At 43.9% G+C, this 26,988-nt stretch overlaps 2 protein-coding genes across 6 annotated transcripts in view; one reads left to right on the top strand and one right to left on the bottom strand.

Annotated features, from left to right (window-relative positions):
- DPH5 (diphthamide biosynthesis 5) overlaps positions 1–8,375 on the bottom strand; it is a 28,150-nt gene extending 19,775 nt beyond the window's left edge. The window contains exons 1-3 of one of the 3 annotated variants that reach the window (XM_054037308.1): positions 8,357–8,375; positions 7,682–7,794; positions 2,236–2,360 (exon numbers count right to left, since the gene is read on the bottom strand). In XM_054037308.1, coding sequence (XP_053893283.1) covers positions 2,236–2,360; positions 7,682–7,794; positions 8,357–8,360 — 242 coding nt within the window. In that variant the 5' untranslated portion in view covers positions 8,361–8,375. Of the gene's footprint in view, positions 1–2,235; positions 2,361–7,681; positions 8,137–8,356 lie in introns of those variants that run through there. The other 2 variants (XM_054037307.1, XM_054037306.1) reach the window with 2 other exon arrangements.
- Positions 8,236–26,988, top strand: part of LOC128841837 (uncharacterized oxidoreductase ZK1290.5-like) — an 84,358-nt gene continuing 65,605 nt past the window's right edge. The window contains exon 1 of one of the 3 annotated variants that reach the window (XM_054037303.1): positions 8,236–8,377. In XM_054037303.1, coding sequence (XP_053893278.1) covers positions 8,284–8,377 — 94 coding nt within the window. In that variant the 5' untranslated portion in view covers positions 8,236–8,283. The remainder of the gene's footprint in view (positions 8,378–26,988) is intronic. The other 2 variants (XM_054037305.1, XM_054037304.1) reach the window with 2 other exon arrangements.

Here is a 26,988-nt window from a genome sequence, read left to right as displayed (position 1 = left end):
CCATCCACCTCCTTTCTGCACTAGCTAAACCTCTCCTTGAGAACAGATTACTTGAAAACTCCGAGGTCAACTTTTGGAGTATCCTGGCTCCTCTGTCATCCTCACACTGGGTTTTCCACAGGATAGGACAATCCTGCCCTTTGTTACTAGGAGCAACCAGTCAGTCACCTCATAGACCCCAGGGAGCAGGCGTGCTTGGAGTAATTAGGAAGAAAAAGACATCTGAAATGGGGTGCATTAAACTTCAGAACACCGTTCTTCAGTAAGTTGCCTTCAAGAGTCCAAACACTGATTGACTGAAATACACACCATGGACTCTTTTAGCCTGCTTATATAAATGGTTAATGTCTGTCATAGGCTTTACAAATTTTATATCTACTGCTAAAAATTAATCCATACTTCCCTTAGATTAAGAATCAAAAATTGACATATTAATAGACTGAAAGAGTTAGCGTGAGAGCCTTAGTTTCACTTCTTGTTTGCAATGTTTCCCCCACCTCCAACTGATTTGGCCACAGTTTAGATGACCACCCCAGAGGGAAAGTTTCTATAAGGAACACGAACAAATTTTTGAACTTGGGTGCCTAAGTTAAACCATTAAATCCATTATGAGGCACTTAAGTGGCCCATTTTTCAGAGATGCTGATAACTGGCAGCTCCTATTGATAGTAGCAGTTCTGGGTGCTCAATCTCTCTGAACAGCAAGCCATTTTTGGGTGGGGAAGGGGAGTGCTTAGCTTTAGATATCCAACTTTGAAAATTGTGGCCATATAATACACTGTACAATGTTCTAGAATGGTCTAGAACATCAACATCACCAATTAACTTCAAAGCTGCCTGGAGTTAGATTTTAGGGTTCTGGTTCTCCAAGATGATTCTTGCAGGGGGACCCTTACATCCTCCCTTATGGAGACCCACTGAAGTCAGTGGGGCACCACACAGGCATTAGAATCTGCCCACACAGATCTGACGTCAGAATTGGGGCCTAAAAGCCTATACATTTAGACAACATAAATAAAAGGTTTAGAAAATTCTTTATATCTTTTCAAGACAGAGTACTATGTTATAATAAAAGCATATGTTTCTAGTCATTAAAAACATTGGTATACACGTTTGCAGAAGCAGGCTCGGTGACTCCCACGCAAACTCCAACTACTTTTTGATGGACACTGTAGTTATATGGCCTGTATGCCTAAACTTATTTCTGGATCAAAGCAAGAGGGTATAGGTACTGCACCTTAACTTAAACCTGGATTCTAATGGCAATGCACACTGCAAGTATAATTACTTTAATATTTCTAAATAGCCAGCATCACCTGCAACTACACAGTTTAATAAAAAGATTGTCTTAATGTTTCCCCAGCATCTGTATGTACATAAGTTATTCCTCTCCTTTATAACCCTCTACCCCTCCCCCAAATGCACCCATTCACCAAACTGTGCTCAGTGATTTAATTTTCCTTGTGCCCCTTGAAGCTGTGATACAAGTCTTGGATCACCAGCTGGAGACAAAGAGCTCTTCTGTATGGCTTGACATTACAGATTGATGATGCTTGATTGCATAGGCAGAAGGACATCCTTCTGGAGACAGAAAAAGGCTATAGCTTCCAGCAGGAATAAGAAACTGAAATAGGAAGCTTAATAAACCAAACTGACAAGACATTTATAATGGCCCAGCCATCCTTAAAGACTAGAATAGATAATACCATAAGTGTGTGCAATCAACACCCAGCATTCAATTAAAAAGCAACTGAAAATACAAAGCATGATTAATACATAATCAAGAAATGCACCATACTTTGTAACAAGCCTAGCACTTCTGCTAAGCTGATAAAATATAAAACAATTTTTTTTTTATGAAGGGCAGCTTGAATAACGGCAATTAATTTTACAGTTGTCGCTTGACTTTTGAAGGGAAGATTTATAGATCTATGTGAGTGCCAGTGGGTCTGAGTTCCTATCTGATAAGGATGTTTTGCAAGCTGTTTGGGTGCGAGAACTGCAAAACAAGACTGAGAATAAAGTGTGAGCCATTTATTTACATTTGTATCAAATTCAAATGTAGCCAGTTCTGCAAGAACATGAATGGGGCACACTCCTATTATTATGAAAATGGAATGTTTCTTTTTTCCAGCAAGAAAATTATGGTAACATGAGAGAGCTCCCATTTGTTAAGGGCTAGAAGTAGCCAAATGACAAAGCCAGAGGAATAATTAAAATGTTGCCTTTTCTTACCCAAATGGATCACCAACTACAAGAAAAGCAACATCACAGAGATCAGCATCTTTTAAAATATTATCTGCTTCTTGTTCCACTGTTTCTCTGTCAGCCAGAATCAATTCTCTCCCATAGAACTCCTCCTAGAGATTGAAGAAAAACATTACAATGAGATAGCTGGTGATGACTTCCATTTGTCTTAGTCTGTCTTCTTCCAACCAGATATAGATTAGACATTGGCTAAAAATATGCTATGACCTAGGTTTTTTTATATCATGTTGTAATTAACCAGTCTTGAAACCATTCTTTATTAGTATCCCCAGAGATATGAGACTCCAACAGCTGATGCTTGGTTTCTTTGCACTTCAGATTCACCCTCCAATTCTGTTTCTGTATGCTGAAGACTTTCCATGCATGTTGATAACACATTTAGCCTCTAATCCTTCAAACACTTACCTTTAAACAGATGAGCAATCCCACTGAAGTCAATGGGACTACACATGTTCTTTAAATTAAGCATACGTGTAAGCATGTACAGGATCGGGTCTCACATATGAACCATGAGACTTGGTTCGGTTCTAGAATGCTTAGTGACTATTCTGCACATCTGTACATCCTTACAACTCAAATTTCATCAAGCTATGTAAGTACTATTGTTACATTAGATAGCAAACTTCTTCAGGGCAGGCAAACTTATTCTGTTCTGTAAGCCACTTGGCACATTTTTGGGAGCTATAGAAATCATAGTTGTTTAGCCAACTGAGGTTAGGAAGGTCTGTCTTTACAGAAAATGTGACATCAATTCCAGTTCTGCTCTCCACCTACAAAGGATAGTGTACAAACAAGAGAACCAGCATAACAGTGATCACAGCATAAAGGAGTAGCAAAGGCTTCCCTGAGAAAGGATGGTCCTGTGGTTAGGGCAGTAGCCTGGGATCTGGTAGTCCTAGGTTCAATATTCTGCTCTGCCACAGACCTACTAGGTGACCTTGGGCAAGTCACTTGGGGCTAGACCCACAAAGGTACTTAGGCACCCAAGACCAATATTTAGGTGCCACTGATATTCACAAAATTAATGCTCAGCTGGTGCATAAAGTCCCCACTGACAGGCCTGTGCAGAGCTCCGTACATCTTTATGCTGCCACACAGCTAATTAGCAGCTCGGAACCCTAGCTCATGCCCAAACCCCAGCAGGAAACTCATACTTAGCATTCCCCTCCTATCTTTCCAGTGGGGCCTGACAGCACACCTACAAGATCAGAGCCTCGAATGAAGACTGGGTATTTTTCAGATGAGTGTGTGTGTGTCTCCCAGAATAGTCAATAGCTCAGTTATAAGGGCACTCACTTGGGATGGGACAGAACCAGGATGTGGGATGTTTTCAAATCCCTGCTCTGCCTGATTTGGAGCAGGAGCTTGAAACCAGGTCTCCCACATCCCAGGAGAGCACCCTAACAATTGGGCTGTTGGCTAAAAGATTTAAATACAGTAACTCCTCACTTATAAGTCATCCCGGTTAATGTTGTTTCATTGCTGATCAATTAGAGAACATGTTCATTTAAAGTTGTACAATGCTTCCTTATAACGTTGTTTGGCAGCTGCCTGCTTTGTCCATTGCTTGCAGAAAGAGCAGCCCGTTGGAGCTAGCTGATGGGGGCTTGGAACCAGGGTGGGCCGGCAGCCTATCAGCTCTCCTAAGTTTCCTGTGAAGCAGCCGCCCAGCAGGCTATCAGTTACCGGCAGTTGAGCTGTCCATCCCCCCATGGTTGTGTGCTGCTCCTGCCCTCTTCCTTGGAGCTGCTCCTGGGAGCCTCCTGCTTGCTGTGCAAGGGGGGTAAGGGGTGATAATGTCAGGGTGTCCCCCCCCTCGCCCCCACTCCCTGCTCCTTTACCCCATCTCCACAGAGCAGGGGGGAGAGGGAGCCGGGGGGACACCACAGGGCTCAGGACGGAGGGAGCTTGCTGGCAGCACCTACTGTCTCAACTTGCTGATCTACTGAAAAAAGCAGTGCACTTAGAGTGTGGTCAGCATAATTAAAGGGGCAATGCACATCTCTCTCTCTCTCTCTCTCTCTCTCACACACACACACGGTGTGTGTCTTTGTCTCTCTCTGCTATGCTGTCTCCCCTCCCTCCATTCGAGCTGCCTTGTAAAGTGTGAGGCTACATTAACAACAATGTGTTAACCCTTGAGGGCTCAGCCAAGTGCTAGTTCATCATTTGGCAGTAAGGCATTCCCTGGGAAATATCCCACCCTCTTCCACCCTCTAGCTTCACCACCTCAACCAAGCTTCGCAATCATCATAGCTGTGTACAGTATTAAATTGTTTGTTTAAAACTTATACACACACACACAGTATATCTATGTCTATATAGATATAAATACAGTCTTTTGTCTGGAAATTTTTTTTTCCTGGAACCTAAACACCGCCCCCACCTCCATTTACATTAATTCTTATGGGGAAATTAGATTTGCTTAACATTGTTTTGCTTAAAGTAGCATTTTTCAGGAACATAACTACAACATTAAGTGAGGAGTTACTGTAGTTCTTTCAACAAATTGAAGGCCAACCTAAATAGTCAATATGCAATAGCTTTAACATATGTTATTTTAAGCTGGGTTGATGATAAAGGTTAATCAACACACCACGCTGTTTGGAATTCCAGTAACTGGACTGAGGAACTAAACACAGATATTATTTAACATTTGTTTAGTGGTAGTGCTTAAAAGTCAACAAGACTGGGGTCCCTCTGTGGTAGGCATTGTAGAGTGATACATAGCAGCTCCTTCTCTTACGTTAGTAATAATACTTAGCATTATTTTAATGCTTATATCAAACCCTCAAATTTCCCTGGGATGTAGTCAAGTAAATCATACTCCCATTTTCCAGGCAGGGAAATAGACAGAAAGGTGAATAGTCTGTTACAACCAGGATTAAAATGCAGAACACAGCTTCCATCTGCATTATTCCTCCAGACCACACTCCCTTATAGTGATGGCTGGTCCTAAACATTGTAATAGAACTACAGTAAGCTGTCGTGTTTTTGGACCAATACTAAAGTACTTACATCGAGCGCGGTGGCATGCACCTGTAATCCCAGCTACTTGGGAGACTAATGGACTGATCGATCAAAATGACTAAAGTACCATATGTCAGGTCACAACACCCAGAGCAGGGAGCTGGGCCCAGCCCTGCAGAACAGGTGCAGAGTGAGTGTGTGGGGGGAAGGCTCATTCTCCAACACCCCCACCCAGAGCCCCAGTTTCAAGATGGGGGGAGGTTGGAAGCCTCAGTTTCAGGTTTTACCCCAGATCCCCACATCCTGTGAGGCCCTGCATGTCAAGAATATGGGATGGTTTTAGCAATCCATTGCAGGCCAGAGTCCTCATCTCTAGACAGCTTTCAGATTCCCTCTATTGTTGCTCATATGTGACTGCCCTCCAAACTATTAAGCAGCCAGTTTCCAGGTGTCATCTACTTCTAACTTGGACAGCAATATCCTAAGGGTCACCCTTCTTCATTTTAAGAACTGGCCATTTATTCCTGTTTTTTGTTTCCCATCCCCTAACCAGTTTCAAAGCCTGAAGAAGGCCTCTCACCCTAGGAATATTAAACGTTCCTAACAATATCGTATCAGAGGCTTCATGAAAAGCTTTTTGAAAGACTAATAACACCTATATTCTTTTGTTCAATGTTTTGTATTTAACATGTAGAGCTGCTTGGGAATTTTCTTTTCGATGGAAAATGTACTTTCTGCAAAATCAAGATTTTCCACAGGAAAATTTCAATTTTGCCAAGGTTTTCTATTTGGAAAAATCTAAAATATTTTGTTTCTGAGATGGAGAAAACCTGAATCAACAAACTGAAACCTTTCATTTCAGGCAGTTTAATGTTGAATTGACATCTGTGTTAAGTGCACTGGTGCTTCACAGGCGCTGTAGTTCAGGTATTTTACACCATCATTTGCTCCTACAGACTGGGCTCTAGACTACATCTCTCATGATGCACTGACAACACCACAGGCAGATACAGTTTAACATTCAACAGACCAAAACTAAGGTCTTGTGCACACAATGCATTAGTCCACATCAAAGGGGTACAAATTTTAGTGTGCACTAGCATACTAACTGGCCTGTGTGGACCCTGCTTATGGGCACTAAAAGGTTTTTTTGGTACATGTTAATGTAGTCCCGTTTCTAACAGCACTACATACTGTGTACTAGGGCAGTGGTTTTCAAACTGTGGGTCACGACCCAGTACTGGGTCACAGAATGGAAGGCACTGGGTCGCAGCAGCTCTGGTCCGCACCACCGACCAGGCCATTAAAAGTCACATTGGCGGTACTGCCTGGCTAAGGCAAGCTAGTTCCTACCTGTTCTGACACCGCGCTGTGCCCCAGAAGCAGCCAGCAGCAGTTCCATCTCCTAGGTGGAGGGGCCACGGGGCTGCATGCGCTGTCCCTGCCCCAAGTACCGGCTCTGAACTCCCATTGGCTGGGTACCAGCCAATGGGAGCTGGAGAGGGGAGGGGGAGTCAGTGCCTGTGGGCGACAGCTGCGCAGAGCCGCTTGCGTGCCTCCGTCTAGGAGCTGGACCTTTTGGTGACCACTTCTGGGGCGCAGAGCGGTCTGCCTTAGCATCCCCTCTGTGCTGCTGACCGGGAGCCGCCTGAGGTAAGCCCGTGCTCCAATCCTCTGCCCTGAGCCCCTTCAAACCGAGAGCTCTTTCCTGCACCCCAAACCCCTCATCCCGAGCCTGCACCCCCAGCCCAAACCCTCTCCTGCACTCCAACCCCCTCCCCAGCCCTAAGCCACTTCCTACACCCTGAACCACTCATTCCTGGCCCCACCTTGTAGCCCTCACTCCCACAGCCAATCCTCTGCCCCAGCCCTGAGCCTCTCCCACACCCCAAACCCCTCATCCCCAGCTCTGCTGGGTCATAGGCATCAACAATTTTCTTCAACTGGGTCACCAGAAAAAAAGTTTGAAAACCACTGCACTAGGGAGCTTTTAGTGTGCACCAGCAGGGTCCACACAGGCCAATTATTGTGTGACACACCACTGTGTACTCGAATTTACACTTCTCTGGTACTGACTAAAGCACCACTGTAAAAGTTCCAGTTAAACAATGAAACATTTAAGCATTTCTAAACTGATATGTTTCTATCTTTCTATTCCATGAAAAATTTTGAAATGTGGACTTTGTCCCAATTTGGGATGAAAACAAATGTTGAAATATTGGAATCTCTTGTGGATTAACAAGCTAGAGAGACAAGTTACTCATATAACGTGCATGTTCTGATCATATTTATACTCAGAAAGATGCTTTACTATTCTTTCTTCTAATGAGTCATATTATTATTTTTGCTGGTAATGTTACTGATCCACAATTCCCTGCATCCCCCTTACTCTGTTATTTCCAAAAAGATATTCAAGACTCAGTTCAGTGGCACATAAACCTACCAGTGCTTCCTTCCCTACAGTTAGGACCGATGTGTAGGCCTCCAGGTATACTCTGCGGCAGTGCTTTACAACCTCCAGTCCTTTCACGGTAATATCTTTGGCATCTCCCAGCCCTAGTCCAATCAGATAAAGCATTTTAATCCCAGGAGTGAAACAGAAGCCAGTTCCTGAGTCTGACCTACCACAAGAAGGAAACAGGGATCAGAGGGATGGATACCCGGGTGCCTCCTGCAGAGCTCAGGCCCAGCCCCCTCGGGGGTCACCGGGCAGTTTGATGTCCCCCGCCCCGGGCTCGCAGATTTCCCCTGTAACATCCCCTCCCCTCCGCGCCCAGGGCCGCCGGGCTGTGCTAGTGGCACGCGGAGCAGCCTAGGCCAGCCCCGGAGCGCGCTGGGCCTGGCTCCGTACAGGGGACACGAGCCTGGCGCGAGCGGGCCCCCGCCTGACTCATGGGCCAACAACCTGCTCGCAGCGGCGCCCCCCCTTGCAGCACGCCGCTCCCCCCGGCTCTCAGCCGTAAAGCCCGCCTCGCTTTGCGGCACTTTACGACGGCAGGGGAGAGGTTGGAGACAGTTGCCTAGAGCAGCGGAGGTTGCGGTCTGATGGGGACGCGGCTCAGCATGGCCTCGCGGGCGCCGCTGGGTTTCCCCACGCTCCCCCTCTCCAATGGCTTACACATCCCCGTGCTGGGGCTGGGTAAGTGCCCCGCATCTCTCCCCCGGCCGGCCGGCGGCGCTGGTGATGGAGCTGAGCCCCGTGGCCCTGCCCCAGCGCCGTGTCCCTACCACACTCCAGCCCAGTGCCTGTGTCATTGCTCTGCCTGTAGCACATCGTGGCCCCAGCCTGCTGCCCACTGCCCGTGTCACAGCCCTGCACCAGCAATCCCACATCACAGCACAGCCCAGTGCCCGTGTCACTGCCCTGCACCAGCAATCCCACATCATAGCACAGCCCACTGCCCGTGTCACAGCCCTGCACCAGCAATCCCACATCACAGCACAGCCCGGTGCCCGTGTCACTGCCCTGCACCAGCAATCCCACATCACAGCACAGCCCACTGCCCGTGTCACTGCCCTGCACCAGCAATCCCACATCACAGCACAGCCCAGTGCCCGTGTCACTGCCCTGCACCAGCAATCCCACATCACAGCACAGCCCACTGCCCGTGTCACTGCCCTGCACCAGCAATCCCACATCACAGCACAGCCCGGTGCCCGTGTCACTGCCCTGCACCAGCAATCCCACATCACAGCACAGCCCAGTGCCCGTGTCACTGCCCTGCACCAGCAATCCCACATCACAGCACAGCCCACTGCCCGTGTCACTGCCCTGCACCAGCAATCCCACATCACAGCACAGCCCGGTGCCCGTGTCACTGCCCTGCACCAGCAATCCCACATCACAGCACAGCCCAGTGCCCGTGTCACTGCCCTGCACCAGCAATCCCACATCACAGCACAGCCCACTGCCCGTGTCACTGCCCTGCACCAGCAATCCCACATCACAGCACAGCCCACTGCCCGTGTCACTGCCCTGCACCAGCAATCCCACATCATAGCACAGCCCAGTGCCCGTGTCACTGCCCTGCACCAGCAATCCCACATCATAGCACAGCCCACTGCCCGTGTCACTGCCCTGCACCAGCAATCCCACATCATAGCACAGCCCAGTGCCCGTGTCACTGCCCTGCACCAGCAATCCCACATCATAGCACAGCCCAGTGCCCGTGTCACTGCCCTGCACCAGCAATCCCACATCATAGCACAGCCCACTGCCCGTGTCACAGCCCTGCACCAGCAATCCCACATCACAGCACAGCCCGGTGCCCGTGTCACTGCCCTGCACCAGCAATCCCACATCACAGCACAGCCCAGTGCCCGTGTCACTGCCCTGCACCAGCAATCCCACATCACAGCACAGCCCACTGCCCGTGTCACTGCCCTGCACCAGCAATCCCACATCATAGCACAGCCCAGTGCCCGTGTCACTGCCCTGCACCAGCAATCCCACATCACAGCACAGCCCACTGCCCGTGTCACTGCCCTGCACCAGCAATCCCACATCACAGCACAGCACAGCCCACTGCCCGTGTCGCTGCCCTGCACCAGCAATCCCACATCACAGCACAGCCCACTGCCCGTGTCACTGCCCTGCACCAGCAATCCCACATCATAGCACAGCCCAGTGCCCGTGTCACTGCCCTGCACCAGCAATCCCACATCACAGCACAGCCCACTGCCCGTGTCACTGCCCTGCACCAGCAATCCCACATCACAGCACAGCACAGCCCACTGCCCGTGTCGCTGCCCTGCACCAGCAATCCCACATCATAGCACAGCCCAGTACCTGTGTCACTGCCCTGCACCAGCAATCCCACATCATAGCACAGCCCACTGCCCGTGTCACTGCCCTGCACCAGCAATCCCACATCATAGCACAGCCCGGTGCCTGTGTCACTGCCCTGCACCAGCAATCCCACATCACAGCACAGCCCACTGCCCGTGTCACTGCCCTGCACCAGCAATCCCACATCACAGCACAGCCCACTGCCCGTGTCACTGCCATGCACCAGCAATCCCACATCATAGCACAGCCCGGTGCCCGTGTCACTGCCCTGCACCAGCAATCCCACATCACAGCACAGCCCACTGCCCGTGTCACTGCCCTGCACCAGCAATCCCACATCACAGCACAGCCCACTGCCCGTGTCACTGCCATGCACCAGCAATCCCACATCATAGCACAGCCCAGTGCCTGTGTCACTGCCCTGCACCAGCAATCCCACATCACAGCACAGCCCAGTGCCCGTGTCACTGCCCTGCACCAGCAATCCCACATCATAGCACAGCCCAGTGCCCGTGTCACTGCCCTGCACCAGCAATCCCACATCATAGCACAGCCCGGTGCCTGTGTCACTGCCCTGCACCAGCAATCCCACATCACAGCACAGCCCACTGCCTGTGTCACTGCCCTGCACCAGCAATCCCACATCACAGCACAGCCCACTGCCCGTGTCACTGCCCTGCACCAGCAATCCCACATCACAGCACAGCCCACTGCCCGTGTCGCTGCCCTGCACCAGCAATCCCACATCATAGCACAGCCCGGTGCCCGTGTCGCTGCCCTGCACCAGCAATCCCACATCATAGCACTGTCCGGTGCCCGTGTCACTGCCCTGCACCAGCAATCCCACATCATAGCACTGTCCGGTGCCCGTGTCACTGCCCTGCACCAGCAATCCCACATCATAGCACAGCCCAGTGCCCGTGTCACTGCCCTGCACCAGCAATCCCACATCATAGCACAGCCCAGTGCCCGTGTCGCTGCCCTGCACCAGCAATCCCACATCATAGCACAGCCCAGTGCCCGTGTCGCTGCCCTGCACCAGCAATCCCACATCATAGCACAGCCCAGTGCCCGTGTCGCTGCCCTGCACCAGCAATCCCACATCATAGCACAGCCCAGTGCCCGTGTCGCTGCCCTGCACCAGCAATCCCACATCATAGCACAGCCCGGTGCCCGTGTCACTGCCCTGCACCAGCAATCCCACATCATAGCACAGCCCGGTGCCCGTGTCACTGCCCTGCACCAGCAATCCCACATCATAGCACAGCCCGGTGCCCGTGTCACTGCCCTGCACCAGCAATCCCATATCATAGCACAGCTCGGTGCCCGTGTCGCTGCCCTGCACCAGCAATCCCACATCATAGCACAGCCCAGTGCCCGTGTCGCTGCCCTGCACCAGCAATCCCACATCATAGCACTGTCCGGTGTCCGTGTCGCTGCCCTGCACCAGCAATCCCACATCATAGCACTGTCCGGTGTCCGTGTCCCTGCCCTGCACCAGCAATCCCACATCATAGCACAGCCCGGTGCCCGTGTCACTGCCCTGCACCAGCAATCCCACATCACAGCACAGCCCGATACCCGTGTCACTGCCCTGCCTCACACCACACACCAGCCCACTGTTGCAACTGGGCTGCTTTCTGTGCGAAGCTGTAGAGTATCACAGGCACAGGCCTTATTTAAATATGCACCCTTCTCTTCTCATAGAGGGAGACTACCACTGCATGAATATGTCCCTGCTTTCCTACCAGCCCTTTCTTTCTCCAGAAGTGAGGACTGTAAACTCTGCCTATAGGTAACCACCATGTTCCTCACTGAGGGAGATTTGGGACAGGTCTGAATTTGTGCCAGTTGGAAGAAGTGAGATTTTTGGGGTGAGTTTTCAAAAAAGCATCTATGTTCACTTGCAAGTGTGCACCCTTATTTGCACATGCAAATCAGGTAATTGTGTGCATAAATCGCTAGTTGGTTGTGTACCTATTTGCATGTTTGATTACCTGACTTGCACATTCAGTCATTGTAAAGGCACATGCATTGCAGTTTTAGATTTCAGCCCTTCTTGTATAAAAAATTGGCCCTAAATGTCACAGTGAAACACACACAGTGAAACCATCTGGCCCCAGCGCAAGATGGCTTTTTAGCATCTGTAAGTTTTTAATTACTATTGTGCAGCACCTATGTACTTATAGATTCTGTATAGGACAATAAACACATTAAATAAAACTAGTACCCATCCACCTCGGCAGAATGAGGGCAAATGTGGAGCAGGTGTGTCTTCTCAGAGGTCTTGTGATTTTACCTTAGGTCTTCCAATATTAGGTGTTTTTCTTAACGCTCCAGTTGCTGGATTCAAAAGTCTCCCCAAGAATCTCAGCTTTCATTTTTTATATAAAGTATAGTAAGTTTCTAGCTCTCATGGCTGCAGGCAAATATTTGAAAATTTGACCTTTGTGTATCCTAAAGGTTCAAACAGCAGAAGGCAAATAACTCATCTACATTTTAAAATCTCATGATTTTGGGGGAAGGGGTGTGACTCGTGATTTTTCAATGCTTAGGGTTGGCAATACTGTAAGATATTACAAATGTGTAGAGGGTTGACCATTGATATACAATAAACTTATCACTATTTTGATACAAGTATGCTGTTGATATCAATAACACCTAAGGTTACTGTAATAGAAAGAAATAATAAAATATTTCTGTTCTCTTTTTAACTTGGGAACCTTGGCACATTTGACCGAACTTTGTATACAGTGAGTTCCACTGTTTTGTTGATGGTCAGTTGCACTTCCTGCCTCAGACCCTAGCAGGATGACATCACTCTCATGTACTGCTCTGGGGAGATCTTCACTCTTCCTTCCCTGTATGCACACACTGTCCCGGATTCTGTAAAATGGTATTTATTTACTAGTAAGAGCAGTAGCCAAAAGTGAAACTGAAGAGATCTCAGGCAGGTGTATATACAGAGCATATCTTGATTTTTTTCCAGTTTTACTTATTTTATTTCCCACACACACACTATTTTTTTTTTTACCTCCTGCTTTTTTTTTTTCCAGTGGAGAAAAATTAAGGTGGGAAAGTAAAGAATTGTCCTGTCATTTTGAAACAAAATTTCCAAAAATGCAAATTTTTTTAAAGATGGAATAAACTTCTAATGGAAGAAATATCAACCAGCCCTAATGTTCAGTGTTGCTCTTAGATCATCCCAAAGGAGCTTTCTAATCTTCAGCTGGGGAATGAGAAAGTCACTTACAAAAATTCTAAGATTTAAAAACACCAAAAAACTATGTGGACATACTATTCAAGGGATCCCTTCTATAAGAAAGTTAGATGTTCAAAAATTAGTTAATGGAACAAATTTATGTAGATAATCAGTCCACTGTAGTTTAAGTTGTCATCTTGCTGCTACCACTTTTGGGCCGAAATTTTGCCCCTTCTCTTGAATGGAAGTTTTGTACGCTACTCAGATAGTGGAGTTTGGTCCTTTGCTTTGAGCAACAAATCCCGCAAACCCTTTGTTTATCTAGGGTTTATGCATGTGAGTAAAATTAGGCGCATGCATAAATTTGCAGGATTGTAAAGAGGGTTCATGAAAATGGAAACAAATATTCTTTGCTGGGTTAAAGTTAGGCTAAATTTTTCAGTGGTTATTTAGTCAGTTTATGAAAACAATGAAGTGGATCACCACATTAAAAAAAGTTACTCACTTTTGTTTATCTGCTTAAAGTACATACACCTCTACCCCGATATAACGTGACCCGATATAACACGAATTCAGATACAACGCAGTAAAGGGGGCGGGGCTGCGCGCTCCAGCGGATCAAAGCAAGTTCGATATAACGCGGTTTCACCTATAACACGGTAAGATTTTTTGGCTCCCGAGGATAGCGTTATATCGGGGTAGAGGTGTAGTCCAAATCCAATTTACGAATACTAGGACCAGGAGCTTTGTGGTAAATATTGTGTCATTGATGAGGAGGGTGTTGCATAATAAAAGTCTGATGAATATATTCTGTAATACAAGCACGGTGTTGCCAACCACAAGTGTTCAAAAATCATGAGTCAGGCCTCCCAAGAGTCACGAGGGAGGCTTAAAAATCACAAGATTTAAAAAAAGAATGGAGGGGTGTTTATATTTGCTTTCTGTTTTTGAGTCTTCAGCATTCACATTCTCTAGCTTTTCTCTACAACCATGAGTGCTAGAAATTTTTGAAAGCTGAGATTCTCATGTAATCAAATAACTCCAGGAGCTAGGGCTTTAAGAAGAGTACAGAAAATCACAATAGAAGGCAACAGTGCAACCAGTGATTACAAAGGGAGTTCTTGGCCTGATACTACAGTCCTAACACAGATACTGCTGCCAGGCATGAGGGTTCATGCATGGGGATCCATATGCAAAATTGTGGTCACAGGCAAAACTCACATTGAAGTCAATGGGATTTTGGATTGGACTCTCTGTACAGATATTTTTGTTGAAGGCTACTAGATGTCATTTGCTATATTTACAGCCTTGCTTTTTACTTTATCAAACCCGTCTTTGTGCTATAGTAAATTAATGCCTTATTCTGAGACTTTTGGAATTACATATAATACTTTGCAGGATTGAGGCTGCACTGTTCATTCACCCAGTGGGCCAAATACTAATAGTTTATTAATAGTCATATTATGATAAGCGAGTAAATTTGGTTTTTTTATAATAATTGTAATTAATGAAAACATGTTTCTTAAAAAAAAATAGGAGAATGATAGTGAAAACATATTTTTGTCAATAACAAAATTAAGATCTAAAATATTGATAGCATAGCAAATAATCCGACACTAGGGTTAATAAACCACTTGAGGGAGCTTTGTTTACCGAAAAATGTACAAGGGTAGAAATCTATCTGGACACCGCACAAAGCTAGCAATGGGTCAGAGAAACTGCTTCATAAAAATCAGCATAGCTGAGAATACAAACTAACCGGAATATATCCCTGCTATGCCTATTCAGGCATCAGAGTTTCCATAATGTTTGAAAGAAAGGATTTCCCTCTTTCTTATCAGTGAAGCAGAGCAAAGCAGATATTCCTTCCCTCTGTTATTTGAGAATTAGAGAAAAGGATTTTCTTGTTCATTGAACCGCAGTTGACACATCCTGAAAAAATAAGTTTCTCTTGGATTTGAACATTCTTTTTGGCACCTCCACTGTCCCAATTACATATCTCCCCCTCACAGCCATCAGAATTTGCACCTTGGCTGATGGTTCTGCAGAATGCAAGCATTAAACTGACATGCAGCCTGAACTACCCTCTTATTCCTAAAGATCGTCCCTCCATTAAGTCAGCGTAGCAGCATGTAGGTCGGAGAGCATGAGTAATCCTGTGCTGCAGCTGCCCATGCTGTACATGTTAAGTTGATAAATAAAGGACTTCAATCTTCCTGCCATACAAAAAGAATGAACTTTCCCAGATGGGCGGATGGGGCAAGGATGGGCTGGGACAGAGGCATGGCCAATAGATCCCACAAAGTGGGAGCAAACCAGCCACAGGGTTACTGCAGCCCTGAAGCTATAATAAATGCTGTCTAGTGGCTCTGCTGCTACTCTTCAGTCAGAAGGATTTCTCTCTCCTCCCCCCAGCATGGAGGCCTGGAATCTCAGACCTGATTTTTCAAACATTTTTGTTCATTACTATTATTTTTTTGTGATCATTTTATGGCAAATTATATCTGAGCTCTTGTATGATGTAAAGCAAACTAGTTAATTTGACCATTTGATTAAGGTCAGATACTCTTTCATCCATCATTTGAAGAGCTTTTCTTTTTTTCCTCTTCTCCTTTGTGACCTTTCCAAAAGCCTCTTTCATTTGACAGCATGTTGTAAAACTCAAGTACCTTTTCCAAATCATTCCACATGAAGCATTATTTATTCTACTTTAGTTAAATATTACAGCTTCTCTGTGATTTAAAAAAAACCCACAAAACCAAAAACACTTGTGTTCTTTGTCTGGGGCACTGGAATCAAGCCAAGCAGAAACCATCAAGTAATTAAGCTGTAAAATAAAAGGGGTTTCCACTTCTCCAATATAGAATAGGAGGTATTAATATTCCAGCACAGTTTCTTTTCAAGTCTGTGAGGCTGATTCATCTTCACCAGTTTTACACTGGTTTTACACACTTCTGACTTCAGTGAAGTTATCCTAGGTTTACACCAGTATAAATGAGGGCAGAATCAGGCCCAATGGCTTCAGAAGCGAGCTATCAGAGACAGCATGTGAAATCCTGGCTCCAGTGAAGTCGAGGGGAGTTTTGCCATTAACTTTAATGGCGTCAGGATTTCACTCAGAATCTTTCTTTTAAACTTTTAGTATTTACTACACAGTGCCAAAAAACATTTTGATACAGCTATAAAATTGTAGCCACTCAGTAGCATTGAGAAAATTATTTTAAAATCACTGAAGTGCTTATCAGTAGTTAAAATATGTATTTCAATCTTTTTGAAAAATTTTGCTTATTAAAATCACTTTGTTTTATTATTGTTTAACCTTAGTTTAATAAGGGCTTGAAGCAACTGTCCTTCCTGGCACAGAGAGTGTATGAAGTAACTTATGTAATTCAAATGGCTCGTTTTATTCCCTATGCTTTAGGGTTTTTTTATTTAATTCATAGCATTGTCTTTGATCTGTGAAAGTTGAATTGAAGAATAAGTTCCTAATTACTGAGTTAGAGATTACATTGACAATACACTAATTCAGATAGTCCTCTTTTGCTGTCAATCACTCCAGTGTAATTAGAATATGTAGATTTCTGACTGCCTCAGAAATTATTTCCTCCACTCACCAGCCCCCACTGGAGATTGTAAAACTACAAATTTCTTATCACTGTATTTGGAATTGCTGGTGATTGGGGGAAGAATCTATCTATCTCTAATACTCCCTTGTAGTCTTTTCAAAATAGTTTGGCTTCTTCTATCGTTCAGTAAGAACTAAACAATTGTTTATAGAGCTTCCTAAGTGAAACCACAAGACGGGGACTAACAAAACAGAAAAGCAAGGGGTGACTCTTGATTTACAGTGTTATAACTGTTGTTGTATCTGTGTTGGTCCCACGATATTAGAGAGACAAGGTGGGAAAGGTAATATCTTTTATTGGACCAACTTTTGTTGGTGAGAGAGACAAGCATTAGCTCGAAAGTTTCTCTCTCACCAACAGAAGCTGTACAATAAAAGATATTACCTCACCCACCTTGTCTCTCAACGTTATAAAGGACAACAGAATTTGGGTCTCTGACCTCTTCTTTTCTGTTGCTACCTAGATAGAGCATTGTAACCTCACCAGCTATTTTGAGGACCCTATAATGTATAGAAACAATAAGGCAATATTAAAAAGTGCTTAAGTATGCCTCAAAACACTTCAAGCAAAAAAGCATATATTTTATTTATATTTGTGGTCAAGCTGTTATTTCCTGAAAATACAATGCCTAGCATAGTGGTGCATGCCAGGGGCCTCTAGATGCTGCCACAATACAAATAAATAAATAATATAGTAATATAATAGTAAAGGGTTGTTGGTACCGCCTTAACTGTGCTGGTGTTCAGAGCTTGAAAAAATCGACTCAGTAGTAGAGAGTGGGGAACTTTCCCTGGTGAGTTGGTGCAGGAGGGGTAGATAAGCCAATTTCTGCAGAATTTAAGATTTCATTACAAATAAATTCTAACCCTTCTGGAATTGAATTTTAACCAGTGCAGTGCTGTCTTCATAAGTCTGAGAACAGACAGCTCCATTGTGTCTGCTTCTGCTTAAGCTTTCCTAAACTGCGTAGGGAAATGAACATAGCCTATGGGTCAGTGTGTAACTCTCCAGAATCATGTTAATTGGCAAGCAGCACAGACAGGCACTTGAGTTATTCATGAGGGAGGAGGACCCCAAAACTAGAAGGTGGGGAGGACTTTGGGTATCAAAGACCAATACTTCACTACTCACAACAACCAGGAGACTGGAGGGATAGAAGAGCAGCTGAGGGATGGAGCTTCACATTTTTTAAGACACTTTTTAGCCAGAGGCTGATGTAAAAGACAGAGCCCATAAGTGGGTCCAAGAACATCATTCTGGCAGAAATCCAGCACCTTTCCCATTCACAGCAACAAGAAGTGGTAGAAGAGCTATGTTTTTTTATCACACTGTTCGCGGAGCTTGTTTGTTTCCACCCCATGCCGTTTTTTTGTGTTTGCCTCTGGCTAGTTAGGAACCTGGTAAATTTGTCAAGGTCTGATGGTGTTTCTGGAGTAGTAGGAGAGAGAAAATAAATAGTAAGAGAGACAGAACAGGGGTTGAGAGATCACTTTCTGCAACTGATCATTGCCTTTCTGCTGCTATGCTTTCTTTTACCAAAACTGCTCTTGGTCAGGAGGCCACAAGACTTGGGGTGACTGGACATTTTAAAATGCCCGTGAACATTAGTATATATTGACTGCAAGGTGAGCAGCTATGAAAACCTTTACTTGTTTATGTGCTGACTTCAGTATTTAAATCGGCAACTTAAATTGTAGCCATAACCAGGCAAGTGACTATAAAAAAAACAGCACCTTATTCTGCAGAAGTGATCCCTGTAACTGATTTAGTCTTATCCAGTGACTTGGATAATAAAAAAAAATAAATGTTTTTTATTAAGTTGCACTGATTTCAGCATTCAAGGTTAGGACATACAGTACCATCAATTTGCATTATGACAATTTGCTTATGGCAATATAATATTTCCTGTACTATTCTCTGTTCCCTTCATTAAAATGCTTAATATTTCTGGAGCAATCACTGCTCTTTCACTATAACATCTCAGTCTTGTTCGTGAGAGGTTACAGATAATTCAGAACCTGTTGGTGCATACAAATATTTTAAATTGTACCTTCCAATGTGCATTATCTTGCATGTGTCCACACTATGTCCTGCAGTTTTGTTACCCATTTTTCTAGTTTTGTTAGGTTACTTTTAGAGGTGCTCAGTCCTTTCTAATCTGACCAACATAAGAAAGAAAGGGCCTCCTCCTGCTCCCACTGAAATCAATGGAAGTGGCAGCAGGATTGGGCTCTAATTTTGTGTCATCCACAATTTTGCCATGCTGCTTTTTGCACCTCTTTCAGATCAAGAAATTTATGGAACATTGGTCCTGGTACCAAGCTCTATGGCATACTTCCCTATTAATCTTATTCCATACTGAGAATTGGCTGTTTATTCCTTCTCTTTGTTTTCTATCTCAACTAGTTTTTTGTTGTAATCTTGACAGAATTTTACTTCTCACCCTTGGTTACCATGTTTCCTTAATAGCCTCTTGTGATGAACTAAATGCCATGTCTACAAATCACTCTCTCTCTCTCTCTCTCTCTCATTCATCCATCAGTTCAGTAGCTCTGACCTAGAGAAGCTGTAATTGATCCTTGAGGTCCTCCAAATACTTCACTTGCTACATACATTCAAAACATGGCCACCCTCCAGGCAGCAGTATATTTGCACTCAGGCAACAGAATGAGCATGCTATTATATCCTGACTAAACTGTTGGCCTGGTCCCTCCATTACTTCCCCCTGATTTCACCCGGTTCCAACTTGGTGCTTATTTACTTTACTTTAAAAACTTGCTAAACACCAATCTAACTTATTTTAAAGGGTACCTGCAAATGGGAAAAAAAGTGCACCTTTTTTGCTACTATTTATAAATAAAGCAGGCATGAAGGGTCTTGTATTTTGGGGGAGAAGTTGGGAGAATTAACAGTATGTATGAAATGGAGGCCTAAATATTTGTACCAAGTTCATTCTAGTGCCAAGAATTTCTGTGCAGGTGTGACCCTCTCCCCAGGTGAATTCTACGAACTCTTGATTGATTGCAGCCGTATTCCCATACCCGTGTTCTGAAGAAAAAGGTTTATGAAAAACCCATGAGGCCTCCTAGAACTCTCAAAGCCAAATTTCATCCTCAATTGCATTTCCATTTGGATTAGAGTATGTGGTGTGAGTGCTGCCACCTAGCGGGGAGTAAGAGGAAAGGGAAATAGTATAAAAGTACCATTGCTCTCATTTTGGGGAGGGGAAAACTCTATAAAAAGATACTTCCTTTCAGAACAGATCCTCTTGTGCTATTGCCACATGACATTGTTTGTTTTACAAAGACTGGCTCACGTGGATTAAGTTAACCAGCTTACTCTCATGCTGGCTTCTCTGGCACTTCTTGTTCATGTGACACGGACACAAATTGTGTCACTGGTACTCATCCATACAGTAAGAGGACAGTAAGAATTCTACACCCTCACTCAGTGGGGAAGTAATTCTCACTTGAATGAAACATAGCACCAGTAAATAGTCAGTTTCCATTGCCCAAGATTAGTTAAGTCCAAAAAGTAAACAGTTAACATTAATAATGAAAAGTAAATTCAATTTTTAAAACAATCACTTTTAATAATCAAAAATGTTATTAATATAGATGAAGACATTTTAAATATGTGATTTTTAACCTAATAGTGGTAATTTTAACTGAAAGTAGTTTTGTATAATATAAAAATCCAGTTTGTATTTTCTTTCTTTGACAATTTTCTTACATAAAAGAAATAATATAAAGCAATCTCCAGATGGGCAATGGAGTGGTAAGAATTAAATATAACAACTTTGAAATGAATGGTAAAACAAACCAAGTATATTTAATTTTAGTCGTTCACTGTGCTTTTATGATGTACAAAGATGTTTTAAAACTTTTTGTTTAAAAAAGTGTTTTTCTGCCTGTGACGTACCCCTGGTGTTATCTGGACTGGTGATCTGCTAGGTCACTCCAATCCTCGACTCTGGAACCCAGCCTTACCCTGCACTGCTGTGAGAACCCCCACTCCGGGGCAGTTCACGCACAGCCTCTAGCATGTAAGCTGCTCCCAGTTACGTGAGTAAGCATTTTTGGCCAGCCGCTGCTTGGATTGTGCAACCGAAGGACACTAGCCAATATCTCTGGTCCCAGACACAACCCTATGAATCTGCATCTTGCAGTGTCCAGTTATGCCTGCTGGACGCTGCAAACTTATATGAGTTCGTCAATTTAACAAAGAAATTTATATGTACCAGGCTTGTTATCCCAAGGGGAGTCTCTGACACGCTTCAAACCAAACGTACTGCTTCAGGTAGAATAAACAAACAAATTTATTAACTACAAAAGATAGATTTTAAGTGATTATAAGTCAAAGCACAAGTCGGATTTGGTCAAATTAAATAAAAGCAAAACGCATTCTAAGCTAATGTTAACACTTTCAGTGCCCTTACAAACTTAGATGCTTCTCGCCACAGGCTGGCTGGTTGCCCTTCAGCCAGGCTCTCCCCTTTGATCAGTGCTTTAGTCACTTGGTGGTGGTGTCTGTAGATGGAGGTGGAAGAGAGAGCCAGCATGGCAAACGTCTCTCCCTTTTATCATGTTCTTTCTTCCTTCTTGGCTGTGCCTCCCCGCCCCCTTTAGGATAAGGTGAGCATTACTTCATCGTAGTCCCAACTGACCAAGGGAAGGGAGGTGACTCACTCGAAAGTCCAACAGATCCTTTGTTGCTGCCTAGGCCAGTGTCCTTTGTTCCTGTAAGGCTGGGCTGGGTTTGTCCCATACATGCCCTGATGAGGTGTGAACTGCTCCTCTGTTCCTGGAGAGTTTTGCCTGGGCATTTTTTTAAGCCATGAGGACACATTTTCAGCTTCATAATTATATACATGAAATTACAACCTATAACATTACTATAACAACAATGATCAGTGCATCATGAGCCTTTCAAAGACACCCGACATTACAAACTTTGCATTGGATACCACACAATCATATAAGGATGAACATGGGGGTGCAGTGTGTTCCCCTGAGGTACAGAATGTCACACTGCTCCACCCCCTTTTTTCACCTTTTGAATATCATGTTTGGCGCATAAAGCCCCTGCTTCCTTCTTTGCCAGAGGTCCTTGGCAAGTTCTTTGGAAGAGGTGAATAGTGATGTCACATGAGGCTGTAACCTAAGCTGCAGCAGTCTCTCATCTATCTCCCTCCCCCCACCCCCACAACTGAGATAGAAGGGGTGCTGATTCATAGACTTTCTTCAGGTCCTCTAATATTCTTGCCAAGGACCTCCAGCAAAGAGAGTGATATGAAGACCTGATTATGCAGAACATAAGCAAGAGGAAAAACAACAGGATAAAATGGTTATTTGCAAATCATCTTTGAGGTAGTCTTTATACGTTATAAAGAAACAGAGAAGAAACGTGGTTGTTTTTTTTTTTTTTTTTGCTGTTCACTTTTACAGAAGTTTCATATACCGTATGCTCAGTTCCCTGTACTCAGTGCATGAAAGGAAGTCCTTTGCATTCTAGTACATAATTATATTCTAAGGCTGTATGTAATAGGAAGTATGACACATGTTGTTGGTCTCAGAGACATTGAGAATGTATCTTTTCATTTTCCTATTTGAAACTAAAAACAAATCACATTTAATCAGAAGGGTAACTTATTGTCAAACTTTAATGCTCAGTTTTAAGCCCCAGTGTTGCAAACAGATGTGCTGATGCAGACCTTTGCCCCAAACACACTAACTCCAGTGGACCTCAGCAGGATTCCATGTGAGTCTAAGAGCCTGCATCACTGCATCCGTTTGCAGGATTAGGATCTCTGCCTTGTTTCAGCAAAGTATTTAAGCACATCCTAACTTTAAGCACATGTAGTAGTAGTCTCATTGGCTTCAGGGGCACTACTGTTGTGGTTAAAGTTTAGGCACAAGCTTTAATACCTTGCTGAACTGGGGTCTAAACCAGTAATAGCTCTCAAGTATACCTTTTTTTTTCTCAGCTGGAGTATTGTGTCCAGTTCTGGGCGCCGCATTTTAAAAAAGATGTGGAGAAACTGGAAAGGGTCCAAAGAAGAGCAACAAGAATGATTAAAGGTCTTGAGAACATGACCTATGAAGGAAGGCTGAAAGAATTGGGTTTGTTTAGTTTGGAAAAGAGAAGACTGAGAGGGGACATGATAGCAGTTTTCAGGTATATAAAAGGGTGTCATAAGGAGGAGGGAGAGAACTTGTTCACCTTAGCCTCTAAGGATAGAACCAGAAACAATGGGTTTAAACTGCAGCAAGGGAGGTCTAGATTGGACATTAGGAAAAAGTTCCTAACTGTCAGGGTGGTTAAACACTGGAACAAATTGCCTAGGGAGGTTGTGGAATCTCCGTCTCTGGAGATATTTAAGGGTAGGTTAGATAAATGTCTACTAGGGATGGTCTAGGCAGTATTTGGTCCTGCCATGCGGGCAGGGGACTGGACTCGATGACCTCTCGAGGTCCCTTCCAGTCCTAGAATCTATACTATGATGATAATTATTGTAGCTATGTTTTCAGCTCCTAAGGTATCTAGATAGATTATCATTGTAGATTTTAACTCTCTTTGTATGAAGGTATTTTAAATGTTAGTTTTGTAATTATTGACCTCATAGTAAGTTAACTCTTTTTCCTGCACCTGTTTAATATATTTAAAAATATTACCTTCTTTCCCGTAGCTGCATAACTATAAATTATTACATTGAACCTTTTATGCAAATATTAAGTCCCTGGTTTATACAGTAAAATGGTTAGTCTCATACAAAGTTTATTTCTGCTGGGAAAATTTGTTCTCAAAGGTAATCATCTCCTTTTGATAGATCACATTAGCCTCATACCTTTATGTGCAATGCAAAAAAAAAAAAAAAAAAAGGCACAAGCCTCATTTATTAGGAGAAGGATTCCAAAATCTAATATTGTTGATCAACAGTTAATCTTTTTTAATTTACTTGGTAACAGCTTATATAAGTTTATTACAAGATCTTCATCAGAGTAATACAAGTTGATTTATTAAAAACCTAAAATAAGGTATCAGAGGAAAAAAAGAACATTAATGTTATTTGTGTTCAGTTTACTTACTGTTAATTTATACTTTTTGCCAGTGTGCTGCACATATCATCCTTATCAGTTATGAAGTTAAAGTTCCATCAAGGTATAATAAGCACTGGAAGTAATTTCAATTGAGTTAACAAAAGGGACAAAATGAAAATCATTTAAAACTGGCTCACACCAGCAATTCTTCGTGCACTATTAACTGCTAAGATCTAGTCACAAAACATTATTCCGAGAAGAAAAGGTTTAGTGAACCCTAGAAATTGGATTTGATTTATGCCAGAAAATCTGCCTTTTCACTGTTTGAGATTTCTATGGAAGAAAGCCACAGTCTTTTACCAAATGGTTTCTAAGGAAACATCTTATAGCAGAGCATCTGAAAACAATTTGGTTGTTAATGAGAAATAGTTCTCATGATGGTGGGAAAGTGTTGAGTGAAAGAAAAGGCTGCAAGATTTGGCAGTCTGTCCATAAAGGCATTTAAATAAATGTGTGCGGCAGTTCATCTTATGAAATTTCTACATGGATTACACATTCATAGCCTGCCTTTCAAATGTCCAGGTTCAATTTCAGAGCTGTTCTTCTATATAGATACAAAGAGGTTATGAGCAATAGGTAGAAACATTTGTATATGAAAGCTGGATACTTCAAATAGCATAGCAGAGCCCATGTCACCCTGCAGCAGAGGTCTTTGCTTGCTCTGGGTCACACTGTGACTTTTAAAAACAGAACTGCGTTAGTGGGTTGGCAGTTGCTGAGTAGCGTCCAGTGACAGTGAGTGGAGGCATTCTTCCTGAAGAATGCTGAGGCATGCAGGGCCTCTGTGGTTGCTATGGGGAGTACTCTCAGAAGTGGCTTTTATATGTCCTTTTCAAAAGTCCTGATTAGAGAAATGCTAGCTGATATGCAGAGCAAGGGCTGAATCTTGTAGTAGAACATCGGAGGGCAAATCCACACTACAGTGCTACATTAGCGCAGCTGCACCGATGCAGCTGTGCCGTTGTAGCACATCTGGTGAAGATGCGCTATTCCAACGGGATATTCCAGCATAATTACTCCACCTCCACAAGAGGCAGAAACTATGTTGGCGGGAGAGCATCTTCCGCCGACATAGCGCCAGTGGAGACAGCGCTTAAGTTGATGTAACTTGTGTCGCTCAGGTGGATGTCTTTTTCACACCCCCGAGTGATATAAATTGCATCTTAAGTGGTAGTGTAGACCAGCCCGCAGAGTCCTTATCCTACCCTGCCCAGCCACGCCCTGGGGTCTGGAGTGCCTCTGTCAACAATGGCTCGCCTCTCCCCTCCCCCACACCCTTTGCCCCATTGCTCTCAGGAAGCATAAACAGCAGCATTCTGGCTTCCCCTAGCATGGATACACAAAAAGTGGGAAAAGGGTCCTTCCTTCTTCCGCATTAGCACAGCTAGAATCGAACTGCTTTTTGCTTTTCAGTGGCTGAGTGAAGTTGTAGAGAAGCTCTGTTGCTTCCTTTTATTCCTCCTTATATGCAAGTCTACCAGATTATTTTAACTTGGGCTCCAGAGGAGGACAACATGCTAGAATACATCTATGCACTCAACAGTAAATGAAATCCCGCAAACAGAGCTGAAAAAAATATAGATATGTAAAATTCCTCTTCCTTAAGTTCTCCCACAGGTGAAAGTAAGTTCAGGTTGGTTTCTCTAGTTACATTTTACATATTTCTTCATTGTTCCTTAAGAGAAATACTTTTCTCTAAAGAGTTTTAGATTAAAAAAAGGTTGGCTTCCAATAAGACCACAACTATCCTTGGAAATGGTATTGAAAACCATTTTTATTAAATCATTTTAATTACCACTTCAGGGGGAATCATTGCTGAAAACCATTGTGAGCAAAGGCTTGGTGTCCTTGAGTGAAATCCCACACTGTTTTCAGTAGGGCAGGATTTCACCCCTAGTGTAGACAAGACTTTAAACAGCAGCCAGGCTGTAGTGGCAGGTTTTTATGTTGGGAAGTTTGAAATATCTATGCCCACCAACAGAAAATAATATTTATTTTAAACAAGAATACAGCAGGAGTTTGGCAAGTTCTCAGGCCCTTAATAAAGTGTAGAGCAAAGTCCACTTGAGTTGCACATAAACATTAATACTGTGCTGATTTTCAAATTAAATGTGTGTGTAGGAAGAGAAGGAAAAAAGTGAATTTTTGAGAAGAAAAAGCATGTGGGGGAGCTCTAGCTGCCCTTCCCTGAAATATTCTTGAAAAAGATGCAGTCTCAATGCCAAAAATCCTCTCCCCAGTGGATTTTATCTTTATCTTAAGTGGAACAATGTAGATTTTCCATGTTGTTTGCGTAAATGCATGGATCAGCTATAAATGAGGCAGTGCCTGTTGTCTCTATGGATAAAAGCTACTGTTTGCGGCACCTCTTCTTTTTTATTTTTTGCCATTTTCTGTCCTGTTTGCCTACTCTGCTCTCTTTTTCCTCTTCCTGTCTCTCCTTCTTCTGGTTCTCTCCTCCTACCTAGTTTCTGACTTCTCAAGCTTCTTCCTTTCTGCACTGCCCTTCCAATCTGTGAATGACACCAGCCATAGATACCCTGATTGTCCATTTCTCTCACAAGTCACCATGTGACTTTATCCACACAGCTCTCTACATGTGGAATACCCTACCAATTGGGATCCACCAAGCCACTGCATTATCTTCATTCAGAACCCTCCTTAAGATTAATATCTTTCACAGTGGCCACAACAAGTGAGTAAGCAATAATAATAATTACAATAAAAAAGATGTAATCGGCCATTTGAGATGTGTCCAGGCCTAACTTAAAGTAACTTCAAGATCTTATTGTTGTAACCCTTGGCTTTCCTCTCCTTATTCCTTTACTACCTTTTGCCTCCACTAGTCACACAGAGAGGAAAAAGGGAGGGAGGCGAGCCCCATTAATGGGGTTTGGCAATGACAGCATATCATCACTTTTATTGCAGGTTGCATAATGCATTGGTATCTTAGTGCTCTATCCTCACAAAAGGGAACTCTCTGCTCAGGAAAAAAAAAAAAAGACTGTAGTTCTGCTGTGCCCGAGTATGCCT

Source organism: Malaclemys terrapin, chromosome 8, assembly GCF_027887155.1.
Source record: "Malaclemys terrapin pileata isolate rMalTer1 chromosome 8, rMalTer1.hap1, whole genome shotgun sequence".
NCBI lineage: Eukaryota > Metazoa > Chordata > Testudines > Emydidae > Malaclemys > Malaclemys terrapin.
The sequence above is the reverse complement of the archived record's forward strand: the minus strand, read 5'-3'. Positions and strand labels throughout refer to the sequence as shown.